The 27885-nt window shown below is 41.0% G+C and overlaps 1 protein-coding gene and 1 long non-coding RNA gene across 6 annotated transcripts in view; one reads left to right on the plus strand and one right to left on the minus strand.

Annotated features, from left to right (window-relative positions):
- The first annotated feature begins 2 nt into the window (after positions 1-2).
- On the plus strand, positions 3-27317 carry LOC148814314 (uncharacterized). Of its 3 annotated transcripts, none has more exons than XR_016086134.1 (4): positions 3-459; positions 21766-21844; positions 22016-22089; positions 27179-27317. It is a non-coding gene; the product is annotated as an uncharacterized LOC148814314 (long non-coding RNA). The 3 variants fall into 3 exon arrangements; XR_016086133.1 differs by lacking the exon at positions 27179-27317 and adding an exon at positions 23077-23216; XR_016086135.1 differs by lacking the exon at positions 27179-27317 and adding an exon at positions 23132-23216.
- bcas3 (BCAS3 microtubule associated cell migration factor) overlaps positions 17430-27885 on the minus strand; it is a 234459-nt gene continuing 224003 nt past the window's right edge. For all 3 annotated transcript variants that reach the window (XM_088906941.1, XM_088906940.1, XM_088906939.1), the window contains one exon: positions 17430-18626. In XM_088906941.1, the coding sequence (XP_088763067.1) occupies positions 18478-18626 (149 nt within the window). In that variant the 3' untranslated portion in view covers positions 17430-18477. The remainder of the gene's footprint in view (positions 18627-27885) is intronic.

Raw genomic sequence — 27885 nt, forward strand, 5'->3', positions numbered from 1 at the left:
AATCAGAAAGCTATTCGACTTTCCTTTCGCCGACGAATGTGATGCGAAACCGTAGACGTAAATTAGGCTCATTTTTCCAAGCTGCACTCGTATTTTAAATGCTGTTTCACCGTATCTGACTGAAAGAAGGTCAGTGCATTTTTTAACCTCGGCTCTTCGGACCTGTCATTATTCAAAGCCAGGTCTCCGAGCGTGTAAATGAGTGGGTCCCCGATTACAGACATTATGTGAACATTTTGTACATTTATTTCAACCCTGGCTGCACGTTGCTTCGCTGAAACTCTTCGCCCTCGCCGGTGGCTTCTCTGGAGAGGACGGCAGCCCACGAACCGGACATTGGCGTTTTAAATATAGCCCCCGGCTCGCTCGAGCTGCTCGGACCCAGGCGCTGTTCTGAAGCGAGGAGACAGCCGAGCAGATGAATGCATTTCAAGGCGCAAATGAAGTGGGGGAAATGCGGTGAGTGTTAGTGTTTTCAGCGTCTGTGTCTTTAATGCTGATAGTGAACCAGAAGCTGTGTAATGTAGTCTAGAAGAGAAAGCTTGAGACAGATCATAGGGAAAAATGATCTTAATTCACCCCGTAACCTCCTAGAATACGTTTTTTTTCCCTCAAAGTGAATCAGCGAATTACAAAAAAAATGCATTTAAATGAGCTCTCCTCTCGGCTCTTTACGTTTAATGGAGTAATTTCCTTCGGGTACAGAAACTTCACTTAAATAACCGTGTCCCAAACATTTGGCTGCACTCGTGTTTAACTCTTGTGACTAAGGTGGCCTCTTCACGTTATGTTCTTTAACTGTGGCTCCCGCACGAACCCTAGAGGTACTTGTTTTACTGAAACTTTAATGAAAGGCAGACACAAGGATTTGTAGAGGTATCTGAACCAGTAAGGATTAGCGGCTTTTGCAGTAACAATGAATTAGAGCATCGGGCATGCAGGTCCTTTTAACTTGTCCCTGAGTTACACTGACATGTTGTCGGTATATGTCAGACTGTATGTAACCTTCAAGTCCCGTGTGATTCCTGGAGGGGTGAAAGCCGGCTCCGAGGACTGCTGTGTGTACCTTTAAGAAGTCCATTCGTAGATCCTTGATTAACTGGGACTCAGTTTGTTAAAGAGCCTCTTGGCGCCAGTCTGCTGACGTTCCACAATAAGAACCGTCTCTTGTCACTTCATATTTACCCTAAATTCCTCAAACGGCGCGCTCCACTCCCCTCAGTACTCGCTCCAAAGCTGAGGCTTATGACTGAGTCTTCACGCTGCACGCTCCCTGATGGCGATACGTCTCCCCCCGGCGCCTTTATCCGCTCCGACGTCCGATTCCGTTTTCGGTCAGAACGGAGGTGTCCGCTACGGTTGACCCCTGGAGACGGCGTCCGATGCCCGGCAAAGATGTGTCCTGAAGCTCCGGCGCCGCTTTCCCAGCCCGAACCTGGTCACTTTGACATTAAACCGAAACAAAAACTCCTAATCCGACAGAATACAAGCAGCCCACAAATTTCTGATTAACCCCCCATCTGCCGGTGCGGCGTTGGCGCTGCAAGAGTCCGACTTGTAACCGTTTCTGCACTGAGCTGAATCCGTCTTCGGTTTTGCTCCTGTGCGTAGGATCCCTTCCGTCCGTCTATAGCATTCTCTACAATGTCGCGTTGAAAAAGAGATCTTTGAGAGTTGTGGCGCGGTAAATCATCGACGTGAGAGTAAAACGTCTTCATTCCGAATAGAAAAAGATGACATGCAGTTTTCTGGGGGGTGGGGGGTGGGGGTGCGAAATGTTAATGGATTAATAAATGATCTTTAAAAACAGACAAGAATCGCTGTAGAGAAAAACATGCATGCAGGATACTCCACCGAATATCGTTGTGAGTAAATTGGTATGAATAAGCGAAATGATAGATAAGCTACAGTAATGCGTAGCCTATGTCGTTTGAACACCGGCGTTAACTCTAGCGTGAAGAGATAAGTGCATGTAAAGTTTAAAGGAAGGAAGCAAGCAGTGAGACACTTTTTGCCTATACCTGCTCGGTGAGTATGATAAAACCAACAAAACAGGCAACAAGATAAGTATCGAGTCTGAAGAGGAGAAGGTGTGAGCGCGCTTCCTTGCTGCCCGTGCCCTGGCGCCAAGAGCAGCACTATCTCTGGGCTGTGTGACACAAGCGGCAGGCTCCGCTCCCGGGGCTAGAGCGCACTGGCTCTTTCCTTCTACCAGTCCCTTCTTTCCTCTTCGCGAGAAACTGGTGAACCATATCACAGCCCGTTCAGCAGGTTTGCCTGCGTGTTGCCATAGTTATGTTAAGCCGAAATCTGCCACACGATCATATGTTCGTGGATGTGGATTTACAGGCCTGCACTGCGATCTGTAACGTCAAATCGCTCAGGGCAGGCTGGAAGATTGATACAATAGCGGCCCATTTCGGTTCAAGAGGAGTTTGGAGTGACTCACTGTTATTTTAAATGCCTACAATTTGTATTAAAAATGCTTTCACAAGGCATGGCTTTTTAGTTATAACCTCAATACCTGCATAGTAACTAGCAAGTTAGAATGTTGCTTGAGATTCTAATGTTGTTAAACAATATATTATATTATTTTAATATCTTATTTCTGATTTATTTCACGCCACAAAGTTTTTGTCCTTTGACAAATAGGTACTCGTGATTATGCAAAAATGAATAAGATATTATTGTATTTTATTCTTATTGTAATAATGCTGTTTTCTACTGAATGTTAATGTGACGTGCATTGTTTGTAAAGGTGTTGTAAAACATAAGGAACTGATGACAGCATTATTTTCTCATGGCGAATGTCATGTGTTGGGTAAGGAGATTACGTACCTCATACTCAAGTAATGGTTCAGGGGTGGTAAAACGCTGGGTTATTGGACAAAGAAATTCGGAGGGAATTGTGTGAGGTTATTGTGAACATGAAGTGATATTTTAAAGATAGACTCGTATATTATCCGGAACTATAAAATACATTATATGTATGTTATACACACACATAGCTTATGTGTTTACTTTCTCCTAGTCTAACTTCTACCGGTGCAGTGATCATTATAGTTTTACTACAGAAACTGACGCCCGTTGTTAAAGATGGTTCTCACTCGTTATGAGAGTATGGTTTAGAACACGTTCTACATTGTTTCCATGTATTAATTGAAACTACATAATATTTATTAGAACGAAAATGGTTCTCTGTAATTAATTAAACATAACTAGACGCTTGTGGGATTGTAGGCTACTTTTTTGCGTTTGAGAGTACAGTGTAAAGTTTTCAGTGTGATACATGTAAGTTCTCGTGGTAGAAATAGTGTTCAATATATATAGTTAATGGTCTTTAAAAATATGAGAGAGAATTATGGAATTATTGCTTATCGGTTGTTTACTGTGGGTTTTTAATGTGTTTAGATGTGAATCTACATTCATGAAGCTAAGGTTTTGTAACCAAGATAACGATTTGTAGCTGTTTAATTTCTTGCAAAGGGTGTATGGAGTTAAACTTGAGCCTAAAGAAAAAACGCAATTCTTTAAAAGCGTAAAAATAAATCAACTGTCGAACAAAATTTCAATTCAAGCGTGAAATTAGGAGACTTCGAGTACTCGGAACGAACGCATAGTTTTCCTCTTTAAATCTGTGCGATGTTTTATGAAACAAGATTAGCGCCACATGTTAATTGTTAATGATTTCGGATGTATATACTGAGGGAGATAATTATATACACATAGTTCTTGTAATTATGTTCGATTTATTTGTTCTATATATCCCGGATCTACACTTTATCTAAATGGGCACGACGTTAAGTCAAGTTTTGTGGTATTATGAGAGAGCTTGGTTCACTTTACAAAGCAGACATGCCCGCAGTTCCCCCCCCCCCCCCCCCCCCCCGATTCAATGCTACTGTTTTATGAAGGCAGTATTATGTAACAGATTTATTTTTGTTGTAGAAAAGGAAACGATTATTTTGAGATTACTGTACAGGATAGCAAATCATAAAAAATATGATTGGGTCTAAAAAATATTTGTCAAAATATCTCTGGTTATTCCATAGCTGTATTAATGAGATCTCATCCTTCGTATAATGCAAAGATAATATGACACAAAATTGTGACCAGTATCTTTTGCGTCGTCATTGCGTATGCTTTTAGAAATATACGTGCTCTGTGTTTATGCGGGGGTACTGGGACGCTCTATATTATAAATTTACTTTGATGCGTGTTTAAATCCTAACAGTTCCTGGTTTGTTCTTTGTAAATCAACTACCTGCAGTCTCTTTTTGAGTAGGCAGAGTTCGTTTCAAACTTTACCCCCGAAACGTTTATCCTGCAAACAAGTGAGAAAAGGTGGCGCGGATGGCAGCTGTAGCCGGCCGGCTGCAGAGTGACCTCTTCGAGTTTCATCCTAAAATAACCGAGCGCTTGTGACGCTTAGTTATACGCGAATCATAATTATCATTGTTATTATTGTTTTGTGCCTCGGTTTGCGCCGTTTTCTTTCTCTTTCTCCTTTCTTCATGTCTTTGCATCTATTTGGATCACCTCTCCTGCTATATTTAGCCCATAGACTTAGGCCTTGGCGCCAGGCCGTTGAAGACCTGTCAAAGTCCTTCATATTTCCCCCTGTCACACGGATATCCCCTCCCTCCCTCCCTCCCTCTTCACCCCCTTTCTCTGCCGCTCTCCCTTTCTTTATTTTCCTCCGCCGTGCACCCCGTGCCCCCATATTTGTATTCCTCTATCTTGTCCTTTGTCTCAGCATAAAGTTATCTTACGAGCCTCGGAGCCGTGATTTAGCGGCTGTGCGTGTCTGCGTGTCTGCGCAATTTGCCCTTCTTCATGCCCCCGTTTGTCTCGTTGACCCGAGCCAGCAGGGCTGCCGGTGCCCTGTCCTCTTCACTTGGATAGATTGCGAGAGATTGATGAAAAATAACAATTCTCCCAAGCAGCACTGGTAGATGAAACGGCCAATGCTGCCCCCCCTGTCTCCCGGCTCCGCCGCGCTCCGCAGGCTCAGAGCGCTGCAGTCTCGCACAGCCTGGCACCGCCACAGTACTCACCCGCGCCCCTCGCCCCCTCTCTCTCTCTGTCGCCTTCGCTCTCACACCGAAGCAGCCACACAAAATACCTTTACTACATTAAAGAAAAAAATCGAAAGCAAATAATCTTTTTTTTTTTACCTGTACGCATTTTAAGCACTCCCGATAGTGAATAGTAGTTATTGAAGTAACTCCTCCTGAGAAAGTGCCTCGTCCGGTAAGTTCGTTCTTTAAAGTCTTTTTTTTCCCTCACTCTCTTCAGAAGTTTACAAACAATTTTGATTAATTATATATTGGCATATTTACATGTTTTTATGAGACGCTGTGTGGATTTACAATTGCTATAACATTTTTTAAAGCACAACTCAGTAGATTGAGTTACTTTGTTTATAGATTTATATCTACACACATTTTGGGTTTATTCATTTCCTGCTGTTTTGACAATTCAGTAAACTAAACCTAACATGTGTCTTTGATTCACCTGATTAACTGTAACTAGCTTACAATAAATAAATAATGCTTAGACGAATATACGTTTCTACAAGAAATACTGTTGAACTCAATTATCTTTTTAACGGCTTTTACTCGAAATGATCAACTCTCCTTGAGAACAATTTTTAATAATAATAGTTTGTTATTCTCAAAACTCGGTTTCTTTGTATGTGACAGAGCGGAGGTGTAAGAAGTCAGTCGCGCAGCGTGTTTAGGAATTGTACAGGTGATCTGTGTGGAGGATGGCATCGCACACCTGTGGGTCTGTGAGGTTTTCAGCTGCCCCGGCAGGTGAGGAGGTGCTGCGTGTCACATCCACGGGCGACGCTTCAGAGCGCTGGCGTGGACGGCGCCCACTGAACTCATGTGTGGAAAGCGCATCCTGGTTCATCACCATGTTTTAAACGACCAATAAGTATAATTGTTGTTTGTTGTGAATTAAAACTTCTTGAACTAATAATAATACATGTAGTAGTCCTTCTCATTGTGGCCTCCGTACTGTAATATGCCCGTTGTTGCAAGATCACTCTGTTCTCTTCCGAAGCCTGTGCGCTCTGATACTGATACGCACAGCGGCAGTCTGGTGGGCATGAACTGCAGGCAGTGTGTCACGGCATTCATTAATTTATAACGCTCTTTCGCATAGGTACCATCACAGTTTTTTTTCGTCGTATCAAAGACACGTTTTGAATCAGATGTAAGGTAGCTGCCTTTTGATGGCGAGCTGTTAATTCTCATAAGCGCAGAGGAACAGGGCATTTCCAGCTGAGAGTGCCGTTCCACTTTCCTCTCCGGGCTCAGGTGGGGGCGCTAAGACATCCCTGGGGAATTTAGGAGAAATTAAATCCCAGGTCTTCTCGAGCGCTTGTCGGGGGTGTACAGGCACGTACAGATATGGATTGAACTGAAGTCTCCCGGCCCTTCAAACATTGACCAGCTTCTGGGAAGGAGCCATTTCCTTCCGAATTAGTTCATTTTACTCCAGGAAGAACAGTTGAGATCCAGTCAAAATTATGCAAATATCAGCAGCTAATAGTAAATGATATTTGTGTGTTCAAACGTAATTAAAGACACTTGAAATTTACAAGTAGTAGTTTATAGTTTTTATTTTACATGATTTCTAGATATAATGTTTGTGTTTTTTTATATCTGAAAGATTTTTTACTGCAGGTTTGAGTTTTGATCGTTTGTCCCTTTACATAGGACGTCACCTTTACATTTGTGTAAATTAAAGTAAAACACAACATTTAAAAATACTCAAGAAATCATTGATGAAGATGTAAATCTTTATTTCACGCGCAATGAGATTGTCTTGGAAAAGTGACACAATCTTGTTTTTTTACTGTACTGATTGTAGATGCCATAATAACGCATACATGTTAATTTTGAATAGAAATGGCAAACGCTTTTTTACCTGATTGAAAAATGCAGGGTTATTGGCATTCCTTCGAATACGAGAGCGATGTCCCTGGCGTTACTGATGACAGAAATGTTTGAAATAAATTGCTACATCTTTATTCACGGTGATGAATTCTAATTAAAGTAACAGACGAAGTCATGAAAATATATTTTCTAATTTCCAAAACACCTGCCCTCATCTCTAATGAAGATTATTCGTTCAGTATCCAAACCTGGGTTGCTGACTTCGGCCAACGTGCACAATCTCGTTTTTATTATTTAGATTCACGGCTTGTGGCGTTCGTGTTAAATGTCTTGTTTTCAAAATGTTTATGTGCATCAGTAGCCTTACGCCTCGTCTCCTCGCTTTCACCATATATCAGACCCCTAATGTGAAACGAGTTGATCAGTTTTTTTTATTCCTTGTTACCTGTATCATTTCTGAGCCTGTGTTTGTCTCCAAGCACCGAGTCCCCCCCCAAACGGATTTCTTTTAGAAAGGTACCCTGTTACTATAGTGTCATGTAGCTTTTCGAAGTGCTCGTGTTTATTTTCTGCCTGTTTTGTAGCTGTCAAAAACAATTGTCCCAGGTCGGGGATGGAGCTGGGTTTGAGTTTTTGTGCACTCCTACAACTTTCTTGCTCACTTTTCCTCCTCCCCTGCTTTGATCAGCGAGGCCTGGCCTGTTTTCATTCGGTTCAGCGATGCAGCAGGTGGGTTGCTTTTTCAATTACAAGCCCCTGTATGACCCTGCCTCTTAACATTAACCCCTTCACTGCCGGCGCTGGCGGGCGAGATGCAGGGGCGTGTGACCCGGTTGAGTAGCCCCGTTCCGACCCGAACCGCAGCCTGTTGCAGGGGTCCACATGCTTTGCTACAGCACGGGGCTGCGCTTACACACACCCTAAGAAATCCCGAAGAGTCAGTCTTCAAAAGACTCATTTTGTGCACTGCAAGGAATTGTACTAAACATGTTGTCGCTCTGAGCGTTATTTGAACGATATTTAACGCGACGACTATTGCTTCAGCTTTACAGCGATCTTCATTAAAAACGGGCCTATTTTAAAGTTAGAGCGTTTAATTTTTTAATAAGGTATGGTCTTAACTACGTTACAAATACTAATGCGGCAATATTACAAATATTACTGACAGGAGTCTTCTGTTATGTGATGAGTGGAAGACAAGTATCATCGATAGAGCGAATGTCAGATCCACGCTAAATTTGAGTTTGTGTGTAACCCGTAAGCTTTATGAAAACGTATTTGCAAGACAACACACCACACTTTTGTTTACTGTATTTTAGGGATTTGTTAAAGATATTTTACATTTTAACAATTGTGTTAAACTAAAATGTCGTCTGTATTAAGTACCATGATTGTATTTTACAAAATGAATTTCGCGAGAGACTCTCGTCTACGGTGCACAGACACTCATGTACACATATAGCAACTTTTAGCCATGTTAGTCTTTATGTGTAGTCAGCTAAAATAGAAAATGATGGACACTTAAAAATGAATGAAAACCTATCAACCCCTTCCATTTTTTGGCCTGTGTACTTTTTCTCCAACATTTTAAAATTCGTTAGTTTTCCTGAAAGATGCTTTGAAAGTTCGAGTTATTCTTTTATAACTGATACATATCAGCGTTTCGGTCAATTACAATTAAATTAACCCTCATTTGATAACTTTGCAATCACAGATATCCTTTAGGAAACCATAAAGCCTATTTTCTAAAGAACTTTGCATAGTTAAGACTATGTAATTTATGCGTTCAAATCACGATAATGAATAGGTAACTCAACCCCTAGCGAATGAAGTCTAATGATTTCAGTCATTTTCATATTTCTTCCTATTTCCGGACACTAATACAGTTATGATTTATGTTCATCGGGTTTATACTTTAAATGGCCGAGTACCAAACCGGAGGACTGTGATCTGTATCGCTCTGTCCTGCTTGGAAGAGAGAAAAAACAAGTTAACATTTTACTACCTCCTGAAGAGCAATAAATCACAGCAAAGGAGCTACAGCTCTCAGTCTACCGCCTGTCTCATTGATCTGGGGCTCTGGATACGCGATACGAAGAACAAACGACACGAACCGGCACACCTGAATTAACAGGAAGATCCTGGAGCTATAGATGTTTATTTTTGCCTTTTTCTAAGATTATGAAAAAATGCTCTATAAGAGCTTCCGCTGGCTTAGTCCACACAGTGATAATTTGCTGTGCATCACCTCTCTTTTTGTCTTTTTTGTGTTTTAGCAGTCCTTTTATTGACATTGTCTTATACAGTATCTCGTTGGTTGTGTGCTGCTTGGGAACTACAGTTGGAAATAAGCTTTTTAGCTAGAACCTTTCAGTTTAACTTTAATTTCTGTGTACGTGAAAAACATGACCCAGATTTTATACTGGAACAGTAACATCAGTCTTTAATTGCGAGTCGCAAGGTTCCACCTCATGTCCTGTGGCGCCGCACCCCGTAATCTGGTCAAAATACTTTTTTTGTGTGTGCAAATCTACAGAGGTCTGATCAATGACATCGATTATCAGTGTCCCGGCAAGGTCTGTATAAAGTGAAGACTCCGCTCAAAAAACCTCACATTATGAGACCTTTTAAGGTAAACGCCATCTCAAAGCGCTTTTTAATATTATAGCAGCGCATGGTTACACATTATTAATGCAAACAAGCATTCAGGTTTTGCTTAACCCTCTTCCAAGTATACTAACAGCGATTAATGCCTAATCTTATTGTTTTCACTCGCCTGGTAAGTTTTGTCTCGGAGTGATTTTGAAAAGTGGTTCTGAACAAACTGTTAGAAACAGTGGTGCTGAGTTACATCAGTCTTAGAATCTCAGTTATTTTATTTTATATCAAGAGTCATTATGGAAGTTGATCATGCTAGAAGTATGAGGATCGTGGCTAAAAATATTCTTTTCTTTTCTTTATAGTAGGGCAGTTAGTAGAAGTAACCCCTGTGCCACAGTTAAGCAAATTATACCTTCATGCAACATTATACAGTGATGTTGGGCTGCTCCGGAAACATTAAGTAGCATTTTTATTTTGTTTCGTGGTGCAGTTAATATGGAATTAGGTACGGAAAGGTCTGGTAGAGTCGTGTTAAATTGTGTTAATGTTCTAAAACAAAATAAAGCAAACTTCAGTGCAAATGTATTCGTAAGTATCAGTTTTCCGGTTTTAAGGCGTGAGAGTTAAAACGACCTTCTCTTGGCGCTAAAGTAGGTTGTATTGGCCCTTATAAGCACGAGGGTTAAATGCTGTCTGTTCAAAGCTGTTTGAAACCTTTGGCATTTTCACTAACAGTATACTGGCAGGACGACAAAATTTGTCAAGGAGCCAGGAAAAAGCTGTCCTGAAGAACGGCACAAACAAAAACACTCCATTGCAGCCTGAGAGCTCCATTTTCCTCCCAGGCTTCCTTTAAAAACTGGGTTTATTAGAATATTTCCTATTCATAAAAATACAACGGGAACCCATTAAGCGAATTTCTGGCGAACGTTTCTAAAATGTGTTACAATATTTTGCGAACTTCGAAGATCTTGCCGTCCTGCTTTGAAACAAAAAAGTAAACTCTTAAATTCTAGGTGATTTGCAATATGTCGGCATCTTTTCTCTGGTAGAAAGTAAGTACCCCCCCTCTCCTCTCCGGGAAAGGCAGTGGAAGCAGTACAGTGTAGACAGACGGGTATGGCGAGTCACTCGGAAGGTGGCTCTCACGCAGACGCTGGGCTTCTCAGGGCTCGTCACGGTCTGGTGGAGCAGTAGGAGCTGCAGGGTCACCCCGCGCCTCCACCCTGCAGGCCCGGGGCTCGGGCAGTTTGTGTCACGGCATATTAACCTGTAAAATATGATGCCTCGGACTCTGGCCCGATGGCCAGGTTTGCGTTAATCCTTTGAACGCGAAGACAGATTAAACAACATTGCTGCGATAAGATAACAGGGACCACGGCTAAATAAAAGGGGACCAGAAACAAACTTGTCAGTATCATTTTCAAACACAATTTTCGAAATGTAATATTACTTCACAAACAATAAACAGAACCAATAGAAGAGTGGAAGACTGGGTGATGTCAGGTAGATGGGTTTCGCCGGGTTAGTTCAGTAAGGACCTTTCAAGCACTGACCGCCTGTCTTTGACGGTCTTTGTGTAGCATTTTGTATCGAGTGTAAAAAAACAAATTCAACAGGCTTCATTAGTTCAGTCTAATTCGTAGGCAACTGTTAGGACACCATTTATACATTACGGAAATAATCATCCTCGTGTTTCATAATGGCGCACTAAAAACATACAGCGGTCCTATATATATACACACACATGGATTCTTGGGGTCACCAGAACACGTGCAACAGTCGCAGAGCAGGAATCGGGGACGAGCCAGCTGGGGTTCCGTTTGTGCCTCCGGAAGCCGGCGGTCCGAGTTACCTGCTTGCATCTCCGCGCCTCGGCGCGCTCCCGTGACCGGTCCGGGCGGGACCACAGTGACACCGAGCCCACATGGGGCTCGCACCCCGAGAAAGAGAGCTGCGTCTTGCTTGACCGTCTTCATAATCTAAATAAACCCCGTTTAATTGATTACACAAACACACACTGTGCATAACATAAATATTGCACGCTCTTGACTAATTGTAAGTAAGCAACGCTGTTTTTCCGCCTGGTCTTACAAAGCCTTCCCTTCTCAGTCATGGGACAGAACTCCCACTGCAGAGGCAGGTGTTGAAGAAGCGAAGTCTGAAGCCCTCTGTTCGGGACATGTATTTCACATCACCGATTAAACACCGCTTAGTGTCCTTCCTTTTGAAGTAATACAATTAGTAATACAATTAGCCGTTGGGTTTAAGTGGTAGAATAGACTATTTTTTTCGGGGACCTGAACTTTGATAAGGACGAATTACTAAAGACGATGAACTTAGATGCAGAGCTGTCCACCCAATTCCTGACCGGGTCCAGATGACGTAATTTTGGTAACTCCTTTATTATTTGATCTACAAATAAGAATTAGAGGAACTTCAAAGACATGTCACATGGCAACATACGAAGATGAAATTTAATTTACAGTAGGACATGTAATGGGAATATTACATTTTATTGTTAAAACCCTTTTTTCGCAATAATAATTTAATGCAAGTAGGTCAAACATTTGAATGAATTCGAGCATTTATTGTTTACGGAAATATTTTGATATCCGTTTAAGATACATTTTTAGAGCACAACTCATGGTACACCTTTAAATTGGTCTAAGCGTGCTAAATGTTTTATATATATATTAATACTGTGACTTTTAAAATATATTAAGACGCGTTGCTGTTTCAAAGCCTGAGAATCACAGTAGATAATGTTTCTTGGCGCGACAAAGTCAACAAGAACTAGACTTTGCAAGTCCTATCTTCTGTTGCTTTCGCTCCTTCCTCTGCCCTTTAAGAGTTTTATTCATTTGTAAGTTATTTTTGTGTATGTGGGTATGTTAATTCAATCTTGTAGTATTACCGTGCTGCTGATTATAACCTCGTCGTGCAATGTTTACAGGGCACTGGCGATTGAAAAAATACATTAGACATTTATCATGAGGTGTAGTTTATTTGGGAATAAACGTTAACATATCCTAGCAAGAATGAACCAATGACTTGAAATTGTGAGAAACTAGTATCACTACTAATACTTGACATACTTTAAAAATCTCACTTTATTTTCTTTATTTTTCGCCACGTTCCAGTGATTACTCGTTTTAAACAGATTTAGCAGATAGGCTAAGGTTGAATGTAGCGACCTTCTCTTGTAATCGTACAAAAACGTCTTGTTTTAGTCTGCTTTTCGAAAAACAAAATGGCAAAGGTGTGCAATCTCGATTTCAACGAATTGGTTTACGTGAACTCCTTGCACGAATCGCGCGTGATTCACACGCGTTATGCACGATTTTTCATTTCACAGTGCGTGTTATACATAAATATATTAAGTATTAAAAAATGGAAATCTTATAACTTGTTCCTGGGGCTACATGAACGTTTATTGCTTGGCTGAAATGGTTTAAAGGAGCAGCCAGGTGACGTTTGTACACTATCTTTATATTTAAGACAACACTCCCGGACTCGCTTGGCCTAAAAGTGTAACGGAGCGGCTGGGACAGTGATTGGGAACAGCTAACCACTCTCTGGAGTCCGCACACAGACCTGGTAACCCAAGCGTCTTGTCCTGTCCTTCTCGCAAAGCAGAAACCCGCGTTTTTTTAAAAAAAAACCAAAAACATTGCCAATTAAACTTGACATTAAATAATTCGGGAACTAGCCCAGAGCTCAGAAAATGGAAAAAGTGAAATGAAATACCCTAGCAGTGACATTGTTTTACAGTAAACGTCCCTTTTGAAAATGTGTCAACCATTCGATTGTATTTATTCAAATAGTTGTAGTTCCTGCGGTCGTCGGTTTTAAGAATCCTGAACAATGAATGCGAATCTGACGCGTGAAAGTGAGCGGTGGTGAATCTGCCAGAACTGTGGTGAAAATGGACGAAATGATCATTCTTTTTTTTTTGGTTTTAAACCGATGTGAACAATCGTGTGAAACGGACACCATTTATTTCCAAATCTTTTTAGCGGTGTACCTGAACTACAGACTGAAAAGTTCACCTGCAGAGTTCCGGAGTGAAAGGCAGCGGGTGAGAGTTGGGCTTGTACGCGAAAGAGAAAGGGGGCTTCACTTCACTCGGCTCACGACTGGCAGTTTCAGTTTTGCCCAGTAGACTGAGACACCTGTCTGTCATCCCGCGAAGTGACCGGCAGTCCGCCGAGCTCTTCTCTATGGGACACCTCGGGGGAAACTGTGATCCCGACCGGCAGAGGAGTGACAGCAACTCTCTTGAAAAAAGAAATTGCCGTGAACAGTGTAAACAGTGCAGAGTGTCACTGTTGCAAAGCTCAACAGACCGATTAAGGCGTAGGGCTTATTTAAAGAAAGGTGACACTAATTTAACAACGAGTTAGGTAGGGTACACCAAGCCGGAAGACGCACAGGGAAATAAAAAACGTTTTACAGTACTATGAGGGAAATCCGGCTTCTCTTAATAATTGATAAAACGGAAATGTAGTCCTTCAATACCTGGTAACACAGCAGACCCGAGGGCTCTGCCCACCTTACCTCCCTCCTTCTCCTGTGTCTGCGTGCTGCTAATGGGAGACTGCTAATTAAAAAAAAAACTGAACTTTCCAAAATGTGTTTAAGCACCGATGCTGCCGTATCTCAGCACCGGGCCAGGGAGTCGGGTAGCCGGGGGAAGCGCTGAAGAGCTTGTGCGGAGAGAGGCACCCGAGCTGAGCCTTGAGCCTGCGGGCGCAAACGGCCACCGGAGCGGCTGGAACACGGAGACCGGCTTTCTTCTTATTTTCCAAGCGGTGGAAGCTGAGCTGCCCGGGGAGCAGGCTAGCATGCGTATGCAGCCTCCCTCCTGGTGCTGTCTGGGAGAGGAGGGGCGTGTGTTAGACAGGAGCCGAGGCATTTGCACTTGTCGCGGGCTAGTCCCCCGCTTGATGTTGTTGGGGTCCTGCGAGCTGCCGTGCGCGGAGGTGTCGTGGAGCGCAGGTGCAGCAGGGAGATGTCATGAAGGCCGAGAGCGGAGGGATGCGCTGTCGTGTGTGTGTGTGTGTGTGTGTGTGTGTGTGTGTGTGTGTGTGTGCGCGACAGGAAGGCACTCTCATGTCCCATAAGAAAACATACAATACAATCCTTAGAAACAAGTAGGGATCAAAACCGTTTTCGGCAAGGAGGGAAAGAGGCCAGAGGCCTCGGCCTTGCCGCTGGTGGGGTGCCAGCCCCCCTTCTTCAGCTTTAAACACAGCCGTGGGAGTCACACAAGGACAAGATGAAGAACCTAGACTGTTCTTTCTGTTTGTTACTTTCTTAGACTTGTTTAGCTCAGGACGGCTCCAAACTAAAAACACATGTTGCCAAAGCAGCTCCTTTATAGATGTTGCTGTCGCCTGAATTGTAAACTTCACTTCTTGTCAGAGACATTCTGCATTCTCTTACCCCCAGCGGTGTAAATTGACTACAGTTACTGGTCAATACCAGCAGTGGAATGTAAAGATTTTAGGAGGCATTTTGGCAAGAATACAGGAGGTGTGTGCAGAAATGGAGTACTGTATACAGAAGAATTTGGATGATGGAAACTTGGCAAACCTTGATCTGTAATGGTAACAGGGATGCCATCTGAATGTTAGCAGTGAATTGGAGTGACCTTTTTCAGATTATGTGCTAATTATGTGTTTTAGTTTGCTACAAGATTATTTATTTTGTGGTACCTTGTTCTGCTTTTAACTGTGCTGTACCCACGTCAATGTGGAGAGGCAGAATGAATCTCAGACAATAATGTAAAGTGTGAAGAGTGGATTATCCATCAAGATCGCTGACACAGCCTCATCATAAAAGAATGGACAGTTTGTGCTGTTCTTATAAACACTACACAATTTAGATGCAACTTAACTCTTCCATTTTGTGCGTCCTTTGTTTCTTAATTTAAGATTAAACTGTAATTCCTGTTGGCATTTTAACAGAGTTTCAGTGGTTTGAAAAATTGTGTTATACACAATACCACACAATGTTATAAGATTGCATCTATCCTTGAAATAGAAGCATTACACTACCCTGAAAATATATATTAGCAGTAGAATAAAATGGATTCAAAGTAAAAGTCATTCCTAACATCAAACACTCCACACAGACAGCTATTCTATATTAAAATCTTTCGCCTGCTGCATTAAATGTCTTGTTTTAAGGAAGATTAAAAAAAATACACTCAGGGTAAGGTTCTAAGTATTTTCCAGTTTAAGATTAAATTGTACAGCCTGTATATCACTAATTGTCCATGTCTTTTGGAGAATATAATCAAAGTCAATGATAAAGCATAGTAAAGTGCAAGGATTAGCTTTTTATTGGGAGCACTGACCTGTATGTATAAGAATTAAGTCTGCAGATTGAGTTTGAATGTTTTGGAAGCTGAAAGGAATTTTGGCATCAGCAGAAAATAGAAGCTGTGAAATGAGATCCAACCCGCTGTTTAAAGTTTTTTTCTTTTAAATACAACCATTTTTACACCAATAAAAAAAAAGAACTTGAGAAAAAAGTTTAAATATTTCCAATCTTAATTTTTTGTTGTTTGTTTTTTCTTGTACAGGCTTAAATCTGCGTGTAAGATTGACAAACAGGTTAGGAAACTGGACAGTCAGTGGGCTATAATGTGAATCATGCTTTCTGCGGTGTACCTGTTTTTCAGAGCAGATAAGAATATGAGAGAGGTCTTTTTTGACTTTATGCTTTAATTGCAATGAATTATAGCAAACAAAATGAAATTCATCTTGTTACAGGTATTTTACAAAACGGAGAGTACTGTCCTTAATAGGCATGCTTACTCAACCCAGAATGAATAAGCCTATGCCATGCCTCCCGATTACTTTAATAGGTTAAGAGTTACAATTGCAAGTTGATATCTTCACTTCTGAAATACAAATATTCTGTTTACTGTCTGATTAACGTATTGTGCAGTATTTTATAACCCATGAGATATACTATACTGTAACCTTGCACTTCAAAATGAGAAGATTCAGTAAAGCTAACACACTGTTTACAGCAGGTCAAAGATTTGGATGTCAACTACATTGTTGTTTTTAGAATGTGCGTATACTGAACAAAAAGAGGCCAATTTTGTATTTTTAACACATTTGTACATAATTTATGAAATAATCATTCCCATTCATTTTCTCTTTTAAATACAAGGCAATGTTAGTTTACAATTAAAGCCGGGAAAATAGTAAATAATTACTGCATGAATAAATATTGTCTTGTTCACGTGTCTATTTCAGAGACACAGATTCAACCGAATGGCCTGTTACAGCTGGTTCTGGTATTTACTTCCTGTCCCTCTCAGGGAATGACTCACCATTAGGTCTTCCAACACTTTTCTTGAAAACAAATGTCTCTGTATTATGCAGTGCAGACCTGGCAAAGGAAATTACTTAAATCAGACAATCCTATTCCCTTTGTCCACTGACTTAAGTTCACATACTGTGTGTGTGGTGGGAGGATAGAACAAAACTGCAAAATTAGAGATCTTACAAAACAGTGTATAAGTCAGCATTCCCTCCTCTTGTGTCTTTTGGGAAGCATTCATAATCTGGATTAGAATTAAACCTCACAGAAGCACTAAACCCCCTTTTATATAACTTATTTTTACATAAAGGATTCACAATCAAAACATGAGGAGTGACCTGTCATTGTTTCTCAGACCAGCTCCAGCAGAACCAGAACATCATCCAGAGTAGCAGCAACTAATCTCGCAGAGCAGCTCCCAGGACCCCTGGCTAATAACAGTGCCAGACAGGCTTCGAATAACCAGTCAAGAGAATGCAGGCCGATACCTGTGTGTTACTGCTACAGGACGTGCATTCTGACAGGTGCAGCAAATATGAACAGCATAAGAATATACAGCACATCCCTTTCGTACATACAACTGCCACATATTATTTATTGTTAGTGTCTCCCCAGATTGTTTTTTAAAAAGCATAAAACTAGCAAACCGAATCCAAATTATTATACATGGGATAAATTCATATGACGAATACAGTCAAATGCACTGACTGTTAGATACCCCAGAAAGCAACCAATAATGCAACAAATGTAGCTTTTTGTTGAAAGAATGCAGTAAGACGTATGCTTAACCAAACTGTAGTTTCTGCACTTTTTAAAAAATGCATTCTTAAAAAAAAAAAACCTATTACCCAGTAAGACTCTGCTATTCACAAGGCTGTTAACAACGATGAATGTTTCTGGATGCAGTCTTCCCAAAAGCTCTGTATGAGAAAACTATTTCAGTGGCTCCGCTTTCCCGTATGAAGGAATGAAGTGTACATGCATCTTACTGTCTTATAGAAACCAAGGGATCCTATAAGATAGATCTACATCTTTGCTATTAGATTAATATTTTAATAACAATTAAGAGCAGACCAATCCAGCAAAAACAGTGTGCTCAAGGCAAAAGTCACTAAATTATCGTTTAAATGTCCCTTGACTCCAAAATGATCTAGCCAGTCCTTCATCACACTCTCTGAGAGAACTGCACCTGTTAAGGCTTCACTCTCTTCAAAGCCTCCAGCTCTCCAATCACACAGGACTTGTGCAGCACTTTAAAATAATAATTCACACTTGAAATAAAAGACAGCTTCAAATTATATATCAATAAAGCCATAACATATTTAGAAAAAATGTAAATCTAGTTCTATTAAATATCCTACTTTATGTCTTCATTTTACTGTATATGGAGACCTTCTAATAATTAAAACCTATTTCAAAGACTCCTGGTACATTTTTAGAGGAAAAAACAGAGAACATTTAATAATGTCATTGTTTCCACTACAGTCAAGCGCACAGCGTCAGAGCCTGAAGTGATCCACTGGTGGCGGGGGCTGTTGGTGGTTAAAGTGAAATGTCAGGATTGTCTAGCTGTAGGAATTTTCCATTAGTCACATTGCAGTTCCCTTGTTAGCTAGCTCATTTAAGGGAAGCCCGTGGGGAACAGGCTCAGAGGCTGGCTCTCATTGGTGGGGAGCGGCGAACGGTAACCCTCGAAATTGCGAGGAATGCTTCCACTCGTGGAACCAGAGCTGTTGCTGAGCGTCTCGATGCTCCCCTCCCTCTGCAGCTCTGTGGGGAAAAACACACAGCACACCAAGGGTTAATATCAGAGCCCTGAGGCCGAGGCCACTTATACAGATGTGTAAGATGCTTGCAGTGTTGTATCATCAGATTCGGAGCAAGCCGGATGGCCCATCACGTATGTTTCACGGTGGGGTCAGTAACTATGGCATTATCAAACCTGGTGGCTATTTCCTTCAGGATATAAACAACACCAGCAACTGCATTCCCTCACCAATCCATAAAGAAACTTTACTATAATTCTGGACTTAATCAAAGAGTATGCTGAAGGACAAACAGAGTGATGTACCCTTATATTGCCCAAGAGTTACAAAACTAAGTAGATCTGCTTATACTCCATTTGGACAAAACCAAGAAAATGATGGCTTTTACACTTATTGGATACCTCTGGAAGATTAAGGCAGGTGCTTGAAATGAAATTCAAGGGCTTTACTTAGTTCTATCAAAAAAAAAACTCCAGTAGCCCCCCATTGGAGTGTATCTTGGTGATTGTGGCCTGACAAAAAAAAAACAAAAAAAAATTGCCTTTATTACAAAATTCTTACAGATTTCTAAAGTGATTAAGCAGCTGATTCCTATGTGTTAACCATTGATTCCGAACTGTTACGTTAAAGTCACTTCTTCTTTAAAGTTTTTCTTCTTTAACATCTGGCAAGCTGAATAATTTCCATTCTCTTCAGAAGACAGAACCTTGCATGCAGTGCTTCATGTTAATTCACGTTTTATTAGTGTGCATTTTTTTTAATAGTGAAAATATGTGTACTTTTCAGCTAGCATTAATGCTGTGATTTGCTTGAGATCAAAGGATTTCTGCAGCCTGAGCGCTGTTTTCATTTCTAGTGGATTGTAAGGTGAGTGTAATAACTTCACAGGTCATCGTCTTCCTGCTAGAATCCAAACAGTTGGATTGCACGAAGTGCAGGGCTACTTTTTTTGTTGCTGAAATGACTTAAAAAGTTGTGACTTTTAACAAAAGATCACTGGATAACAGCCAGTTCTTTCAATTTTCTTTGTCACAATTACACATTTTAGAAATGGCTCATGCCCCTTCTGGGGATAGTTCCTCTAGCTTCTCTGTTTTTAAGCCTTGGTTTCACTCACACCATTCAGAGCTCGCTTTTGAGTGTTTTTGGGAATGCTGTTAGTTTGCAGCAGTGCCTCAGCACGAAAAGGACTGTACAACAAGGATACTGTTGTTGCTGCTGTCTGATCTCAGGGAGGATTCTGACCCTCCTGTTTGGGTTGGAATGGAGTTGGATATTATTTAAAGCATGCAAAGCCGTTCAGAGTGTACTCAGGGTTAAAGTGGAAGACTGCCTCCAATATTGAAGCTTCAGCAAGGCTGCCTTTGATCAGTGTTCGGCAGCGGTGCTTTCATCTCCTTGCAGAGATACGCAGAGTCAATCTGAGCTGTGCAGATACTTGCTTTTTCACAGTATGGCTTTGAGGGAGGGTGTCGGTCGAATTTTACATCTCACTCAATTTTATTTCTATAAAGGACTCTCCCCCTTGTTGTCCCGATTCTTACCTGCAATTATTGGTTGTTTCCCTAATTATCCAATCTGTCAGCAAATTAAGAGTTTTTAATTTTTTTTTACATAGAAGGACCTATATTATATAATGAATTTTTGCATGGTGTAGCTTTTTGACTTGGTAGCCATGGCTGTGTGGTCCACCTGATTGAATCTATCAACACCAGATATTCCCTCCTGGATCTACGGTAAAATAAAATGGTTTCACTTTCTTGGAAGACCTACAGTACATCATAACTCATCTCCAAACCAGCAGATTACTGTATAGTTTCAGTATATACTGTATAGTCGTCTGTTTTATTCTGTCAAACTATTAGCAGGCAGTGTGGTCTTCACTGCTAAGACAAATAACATATTTTCCAAAATACTCTTTAAGTTGATACAGATTTAAAAATATTATAATAACACCAGCATGAGATGCTAAAAGTTTGATAACAAATAAGAATTCTCTTATTCGGGGAATCGGTCAATGACACTAATGTGAAACATGGGACTGGGTTCACAGATTACTCTGATGGAAAAGAACGAGCTATCCCCCGAGAAGGAGTGTCACCACTGGCCGCTGTGTCCGGCTGTCATTAGAGATGAGTTCAGCAAAATCCCAATGTGGAGCAGTAATGTTTAACCAAAGCGCTGAGATTGGTTTTGAGCCACACAACAATGAAAAGGCCAGGAGATGAATAAGCAGGGTAGGGACTATCCATCTGGCTCAGTAAAATACACACCCTCATGCCATTCTGACATGTCCAATTGGTTTAAAGTGAGTTCATGGAACCTGTTTTTTTTTTTTGTCAACCTTCACATGTAAACCAGATAAAGACTCAAAACTCACATAAAAACCCTTAAATAAACTGCAAATAAACCGCATATTAAATAGTAGGCAGAAAGGCAGCATGTTGATAGTGTACTTATCCTGGGGACTCTGCCATGTAGCGTGAGACTAAAGGGTTCTCACTGTTGGAATAACCGTTCTATAGGCTGTCTGAAGTGGATGTAAATGTACAGTTCTGCCAACTTTGGCTTCAATATAGCACTTTCAAGGGTATAAAAAATACAGTCTACAAGTTAAAGTTCATCTTTGAGTCCTCTCATTAATGACAATGCTAGGGCAGGATGTTCTTCTGCACATCTCACTCGGTGACACTCCAGTTTATTTCCACTAACCACTGCCTCTACGGAAACTGCACTCTCATAATGCAGTATCAGTTTTCCAGTATTCCTGGCTTTTCACAGCTCAGCATCAAGGGCTGCACATTGTACACAACTGAATCCATACATTGTGGGTGTGACTGCAGCATGCTTTTCATCAGGGAGCTCTTCTCCCTGTTCTGCATTTCATGAAGTAAACATAAACGTGACAAGGAAACAGACATGAAGGCAGCACTGTGCTTGGAGTGCAGACATTGCTCTCTTCTTTTCACATCATAGAGCTCAACATAACTTTTTGTAGCACTTTGTTCAGTACTGATCTAAACAAACTACTTTCTTTGCCAACAGGCCAGGAACACACCCTCTCTCTGACACTGTGCATACACACCTGCAACTAGGAATTAGAGCTGTGATGTCTAATTATGACACCGCTTTCCTTCACTCAGCTCCAGTCTTGCTGCAGGGCATTGATCTGAAAGCCTGGCTGCTGTGATGACACTACGCTCTCTAGCTCCAGCAGGGGAGGTATGTAATTATCGCTTATAATTGTAAAAGTTGTAAGCTACTAAATGGCATCTAAGCCTAGAGAGTAAAGAATAATCTATCTCTTTGTGTGACCAGTACTAGGTATTATTCTAGAATATTGAAAGTTTTGCCAGCAATAATTAATTTCTGTCTTTGATTTTCTTTCTATAGAACTCCGAGATTAACTATTTCACTCATCTACCATCACTAGGACTGGAAAAGAGCCCCTACCCACTACTAAATAGGTACGCTGGGAAAAGTCTGGGAAAGGAAGGTTTTAACCTCAAGTGCAGACAAAAATCTTTACTTAAAAAAGTCAATGCATTTACTGAAAATACAAATAACAACTCTGCATCCTTATCTTCAGATGCTGTGAATTGCTATACTCTAATTGTCTTAATCCTATAATATTTTCATATTTGCACTTTAGGCATCCAAAGAGATATATTAACCTAAGCCACCAAAATGAAATATTTGTTGTTTGTCATCTTTTGTTTGTGACTATTTTTTTGGCCCTGCAAACCTCCTTAGTCAATACACCAGCAGCAGAACCCCTGAACTGCCTGGTGATTTAGAACACATTTCTCCAATGAAAGGCCTGTTTTGACTGAGATATATTGAATTTAACATTAAGGAGAAACAAAATAAGGATCAAAGGAAACAAAAGGCTCTTAATCAGTAGTTCCTTGCCAGTGTAAATGTGAGTGAAAACTCACTCAGACCCAATTTATACCTCCTCACCCAGCCATCAGCAGAGGAAGTTTGAGAAAACAGAAAAAAAGCAGTAATTTGAATCAGAAATGAGCGTCGTAACCCACACCAGTACTATACTTATCCTGTCTGATTTTCTTACTTTAATCTCACCGTGCTCCCAGCTGGCTTTGGTTAAATGTCTCACGTCAGATTCCTCTCTCACTGTGCTGCCATCACAGGCAAGATAAACTACAGCACACTTGGTCTTCAGTCAGACAACATTACACCACTTTATTGCAATCAACTCTATTTCTTTTTTGTTTTTGTGTGTGTGTGTGTGTGGGGGGGGGGAGGTGGGTGGTAGAGTGAATTTTTGGAGAGATACTGCAGTGATACTTCACTGTTTATGAGGTATCAAATATCAGATATTAAAATATTAGAATCATCAAGCCTGTGCAATAATGTTTTACTCAAAATACAGTGACTAACAAAATGTATTCACAGAAGAAAAAACCTTAACATAGATTTTACTTCTGCAGGAGAACAACGTTAAGACTGATCCCACTGTAAACATTCATTTCTTTGTCTATTAAGCCAAAATGACAAGCCGAACCTTAAAGAACATACAGCTGAGGATCAAGATGGCTGATCTACTCAAACTGGCTCCAAATGTATGCTTGAATGCAATAGCTAAATAAAAGCCTGTTTAAACTGGATGATATATAAGCAAATGCATATACTTTTTGCTGTGTAGATCCCATCCTTTTCAAACTGGATAATGCAATATGATTAGAAGGCAGTAGGTTAGTTACTTCATAGTTTTTGCTGCACCTTTTCGTTGTGACCAATGTGCTTTATGACTAAAATTTTTAGTTATTTTTAATATTCTCATTGATCACAACAGCTTGCCTTGTGTGAGTACCCAGTTAATACTGGAACTCCTATTTGAAGGTATGGTACTTGGCTTAGACTCATGCAAACCACAAGATCCTAAACCTGTTTGTCTTTACCCAACACCGAAAAGGACAACGCATTCTTCTCACTAATAACCTTGATAAAAGAAGTGAATAAAACAATTGTCCCTAAACAGAAATTTTCCAGAACTCGCCATTGTTCTCTGAGAGCTGGTGAACTCCTTTTAATTACTGTACCATGCAGGTCCTCTTCTCACTCCAGTTGTAATGAGTACAAGGCAACACAAAACCAAGAAGAAACGCTGGGCGTACTGTGTGAAAGTGACCTGGAAGCCATAGTGGCTCCAGCTCTGTTAGTGTAACTGCCCCATGCCTAGCGTGCCCACACTGTCTCGGTTATTTATAGCCCTGTGACCCCTTTTCCCTGGTAATGAAATCAGACATTCCCAATCCCATTCTCTCGCCTCTTCGGTTCTCTATGGATTCTAAACGGACACGATGTTAGCAGACATCAGCGGATGGTGGTGGCGTCTTTGGGTGGCAAGAGTAGACAGAAAATGAAATGCCTGTCCCAGTATGTGTTAACATGAACAAAATAGGCAACAGTCTGCTTCCCAGTATTTTATCCTCATTAAAAAAACGATTTCATACCATACAGGTAAAGGTGGCGGGAATGCTGAGCACCCTTTCTGGTACGCTTTCAATTAGACTTAATGAAAACCTACTGTAGCACTGCAAAGCTTTGGTGTCCTAACCCCACTAAGCTCACAGCATCCCTTTCCTGGCCCTACATTGGATAATCTTATTCTGTTTAAATATTAATGCTTGGTGCATTTTTCATCTTCTCATTATGGGCAGCAAGCCACTGATTTTAAGTAGAGATAAAGCATCACTTACTTCCATCTCTCATTTTAGCATGTAATATATTATAGATACTCTAGCAGAAAGCAGAATTTTAAAATAATGGGCATTTATCTGCTAATGTAATGCTACTTTATAGTTAAAAATGGACAAGAAAGCGATATAATTTCAAGCTAACATCTGAAATCTGATTTGAGTCTTAATTTTTAGAAATAAAATAAAAATGTAAAAGCAGATAGCATGCATACTATGGAAAAATCAGATGTAGTTTATGTGCTGCAAACCAATCGCAAAATTTCTTAGGACAAAAGTCTTTCGTATCAGCTGAAAATGGAGCAAGCTGTGCTGCAGAGAGAAGGTTTAAAATAGCAGTCAAGGAATAATGGAGTCAGGCTGCATTAAGTCAGAGTGCTCTGGTACCAGTAAGGTGGCTGTAATCAGTTTGGTGGGCATGCCTGTCTAGCACCTAGCCAGCCTACCCCTATATCAGGACCTCAAAGTCACAAGTCTCCCAGCAGTGCTGACACAGACTATCTGGGCCTATAGTCTCATCAGTGGGCGCAAATGCACCGTGCACAGACTAAGAGCATCAGTATGCATTCCTGTTCCCAAGACCCCCCAAACAATTATGGGATAAACAGGATGAAAACATGACCTACAGTATAGTCCTCTTTATACATTAGTATTTATTTCATAACTGTACATATAGTCTGGAACTATTAATAAATGAGGGTAAAGGAGAAGGATGAATGGCCATTAAGGCAGAAATCAAAAGAGAAAGAGAGACAAGAGACAAAAGAGGCAGCCTAAGCCTGAAATTGTAATGAAACCATAGTGTAAGACCTTCCTAAGTACTAAGGCATCTCTGCTGTCTCTCTCTCTCTGTGACATTAATCACAACAGGGAGGAAAAGGTTCAGTTTAGCTCACAGCGAGAACTACAGCCAGCTACCCAGATTCGCTAAGCAGTCACACAGGGAAAGGTTTTTTAATGATAGAAAAGCGGGACGCAGATGTGACCTTCTAAATGCATCCTGAGCAGTAAGGGTAATCATGCAGCCTTTTAGGTTATACGCATGTATGTCGCCATTTACTGACACAACGCTAGCTGTAAAAGAAATCAGTGCAGGGTAAGTATACGAGTGCCCTGACTGGAGGCTTCGCAGCAAACTTGTGATGAAAATAACATACCATTCAAGTAATAACACTGTGTAGCAATGCAATTTTAATTCATTTCAAGGTAATTACATAGCCGGTAGCAAACTGCATAATTACCAACCTATTACCATGTAATTAAAGGGCTATGAATCGACTATTATCAGAAAAGAAGAGTGCCATGCAGCAGGATGCTGTTTGCTCTGGATCTACAGGGAGAAATTCTGTAGTACTGGTAATAATAATACACTGTTATATAGCACCTTGTGTAGGACTACCTTGGCAATGTTCTCTTGTCCTGTAAGCAGTGTGGCCCTGCCCCTGCCCCTTGTCCTGTTGGCACATCGCCAAAACTTCAATCCTTCTGCTGTCAGCAATATTTAAATAAGACGATAAGCTGCTCTATAATACCAAAAGGGAATTTAACATGAACATAAAACACATACCTCTTTATTGAAAAATATAAATCACTCCTCACTCAGCAATGCAAAACCCATGCCAGCAAGAGAAATAACTAATAACCTCTCCTAAGGCTGAGGCACATGCAGATTCTCCTCATTAAACAGAATAAATATACAAGGTACACTTTGATGTACAGAGGAACACTGTATTTACCACCTGAAGAGCTGTCCTTTGCAGGAATTTACAGCTTGTAGCTTACAGCTCTCTCTGCTCGTGACTTGGAACTGTCACAGAACTTCAATGAACTATTATTTATTGTCTTGGCTACAGGATTTGTGAAAATTAATGTCAGGTCAATCAGTTTGGCAACAGAAACAGCTGAAAGTGAACAAGACTGCAGAAAACAGAAAAAGGCCCTGCAGTTTGAATACTATAACAAGTGAGCAATGACCTCAATGCCGGTCATTGTCTGAGTAAACGCTACATTTACTCAGACAGGCCACTGTAAGACTCCAATAAATTTAAAACTGATAAGTGAAAAATATAAGCAATACTTTTTGTGAGGACACCATCCCTGTCTTAGAAAGGGACACAGAGTGGTGACAGAGGTGCCGGCACCTGACAATGTTAAGTTTTGCCATTGTGCCAGCTGCTGCAGTTTTGTGATCCCACAGCAAGTCATTTCCTGCATACAATACCATTTACACATATTATATTGCCAGTTCATATTAAAAATACTCACACTTTAGAACTATGACTCCACAGTAAGGCTCTGAGACGCACTATGAACAAAGTAAATAGTATTTTTTTTCCTCCTCAGAAAACCTCAATTCCTGAGCCCAGACAAGTGCATTTTACATACCCTTTAATGTACTTCTCTCTGAAACCCCACATTCTCCTTGGCTCTCCCTTAAGCAAGCTGTTAAGAGCAGTTTCAAAAACTGTCCACAAAAAACCCATTTGCTGGAAGGTCTGACCTGCTCACCCCTCCTGCTGGGTATTGCACAAGCTAGCGAGCAGAGTGACAGAGGCGCAGCCGGGATAAATGATACAATGACATCCAGGCTCGACGTGTCAGCGGAGGGGGAAAGCAGTGGCAGCTCTGAATACAGGAATTATTCTTCGTCGTCTCACACTGTCGCAGCGAATTACACTCAAGCTCTTGGCTTGCTGAAGAGAGCGACCCTGGAATGAATGGGTGATTGCTGAGGGAAAAAATAATGATTGTAGTCTTCTTTCACACTCCAGTCACTTTTCACAGCACCATACTTTTCAAGCTCAACTAATGTCACTTCCTCTTCTTTTTTTAGCTGCTACATTGAGCGTCTTTCAGTAATAAAGTGCACTTCTTTCCGTCAGCAAGGGAAAAGAAAGGCCCAGGGGAATGTGACAAAGTGATCAACCGATATCTTTCAGAGGAGTATCCAAACACTTCACCAGGAAGTAAAGGCTGAGGTAAGAGAGCTTAGCTGAGAACACACTGGGTGATGGCGATTTTGCTAGCTCACTAGAACTGTGCCCAAGCTCAGCTGGCCAAACACAAAGGTCCCTAACTATCTCTGCCTTATGTCTACAAAATCCTTCCCTACAAGCTGGTTTTACAGTTCTATAAACTACAATGCAACGACACCCTACACCCCACGACACCCAAGCTCTTTTAAAAGACCGAAGACTGGTGCCATTAAAAATGTTTATATTCAAAGTCAAATCACCATGCGCTGCATAATGAAACTTGCTAACTGCATCTAAACAATTATGGTGTGGCTTGTAACCCCTGGGGGAAATGCGAATAACCTCACCTGCTGGTGTGCTCTGGCACGTGTGGCTGAAACCTGCTGGGTCATACACCACATCTCAGTGACACATGGCCTTGTCTCCCCGGATGAAGGCTAAGAGCACAATGTTATGCTTGGGCAGTGGAGACATTTGTCTGCAGAACTTCAGGGATGACCTATCACAGTGCCACCAAGGCCTCTCCATTACTTGAACAAGCAACACTTCTCTGTTTCCATCAGCA

The sequence above is a fragment of the Atractosteus spatula genome, chromosome 27, assembly GCF_055471065.1.
Source record: "Atractosteus spatula isolate fAtrSpa1 chromosome 27, fAtrSpa1.hap1, whole genome shotgun sequence".
NCBI lineage: Eukaryota > Metazoa > Chordata > Actinopteri > Semionotiformes > Lepisosteidae > Atractosteus > Atractosteus spatula.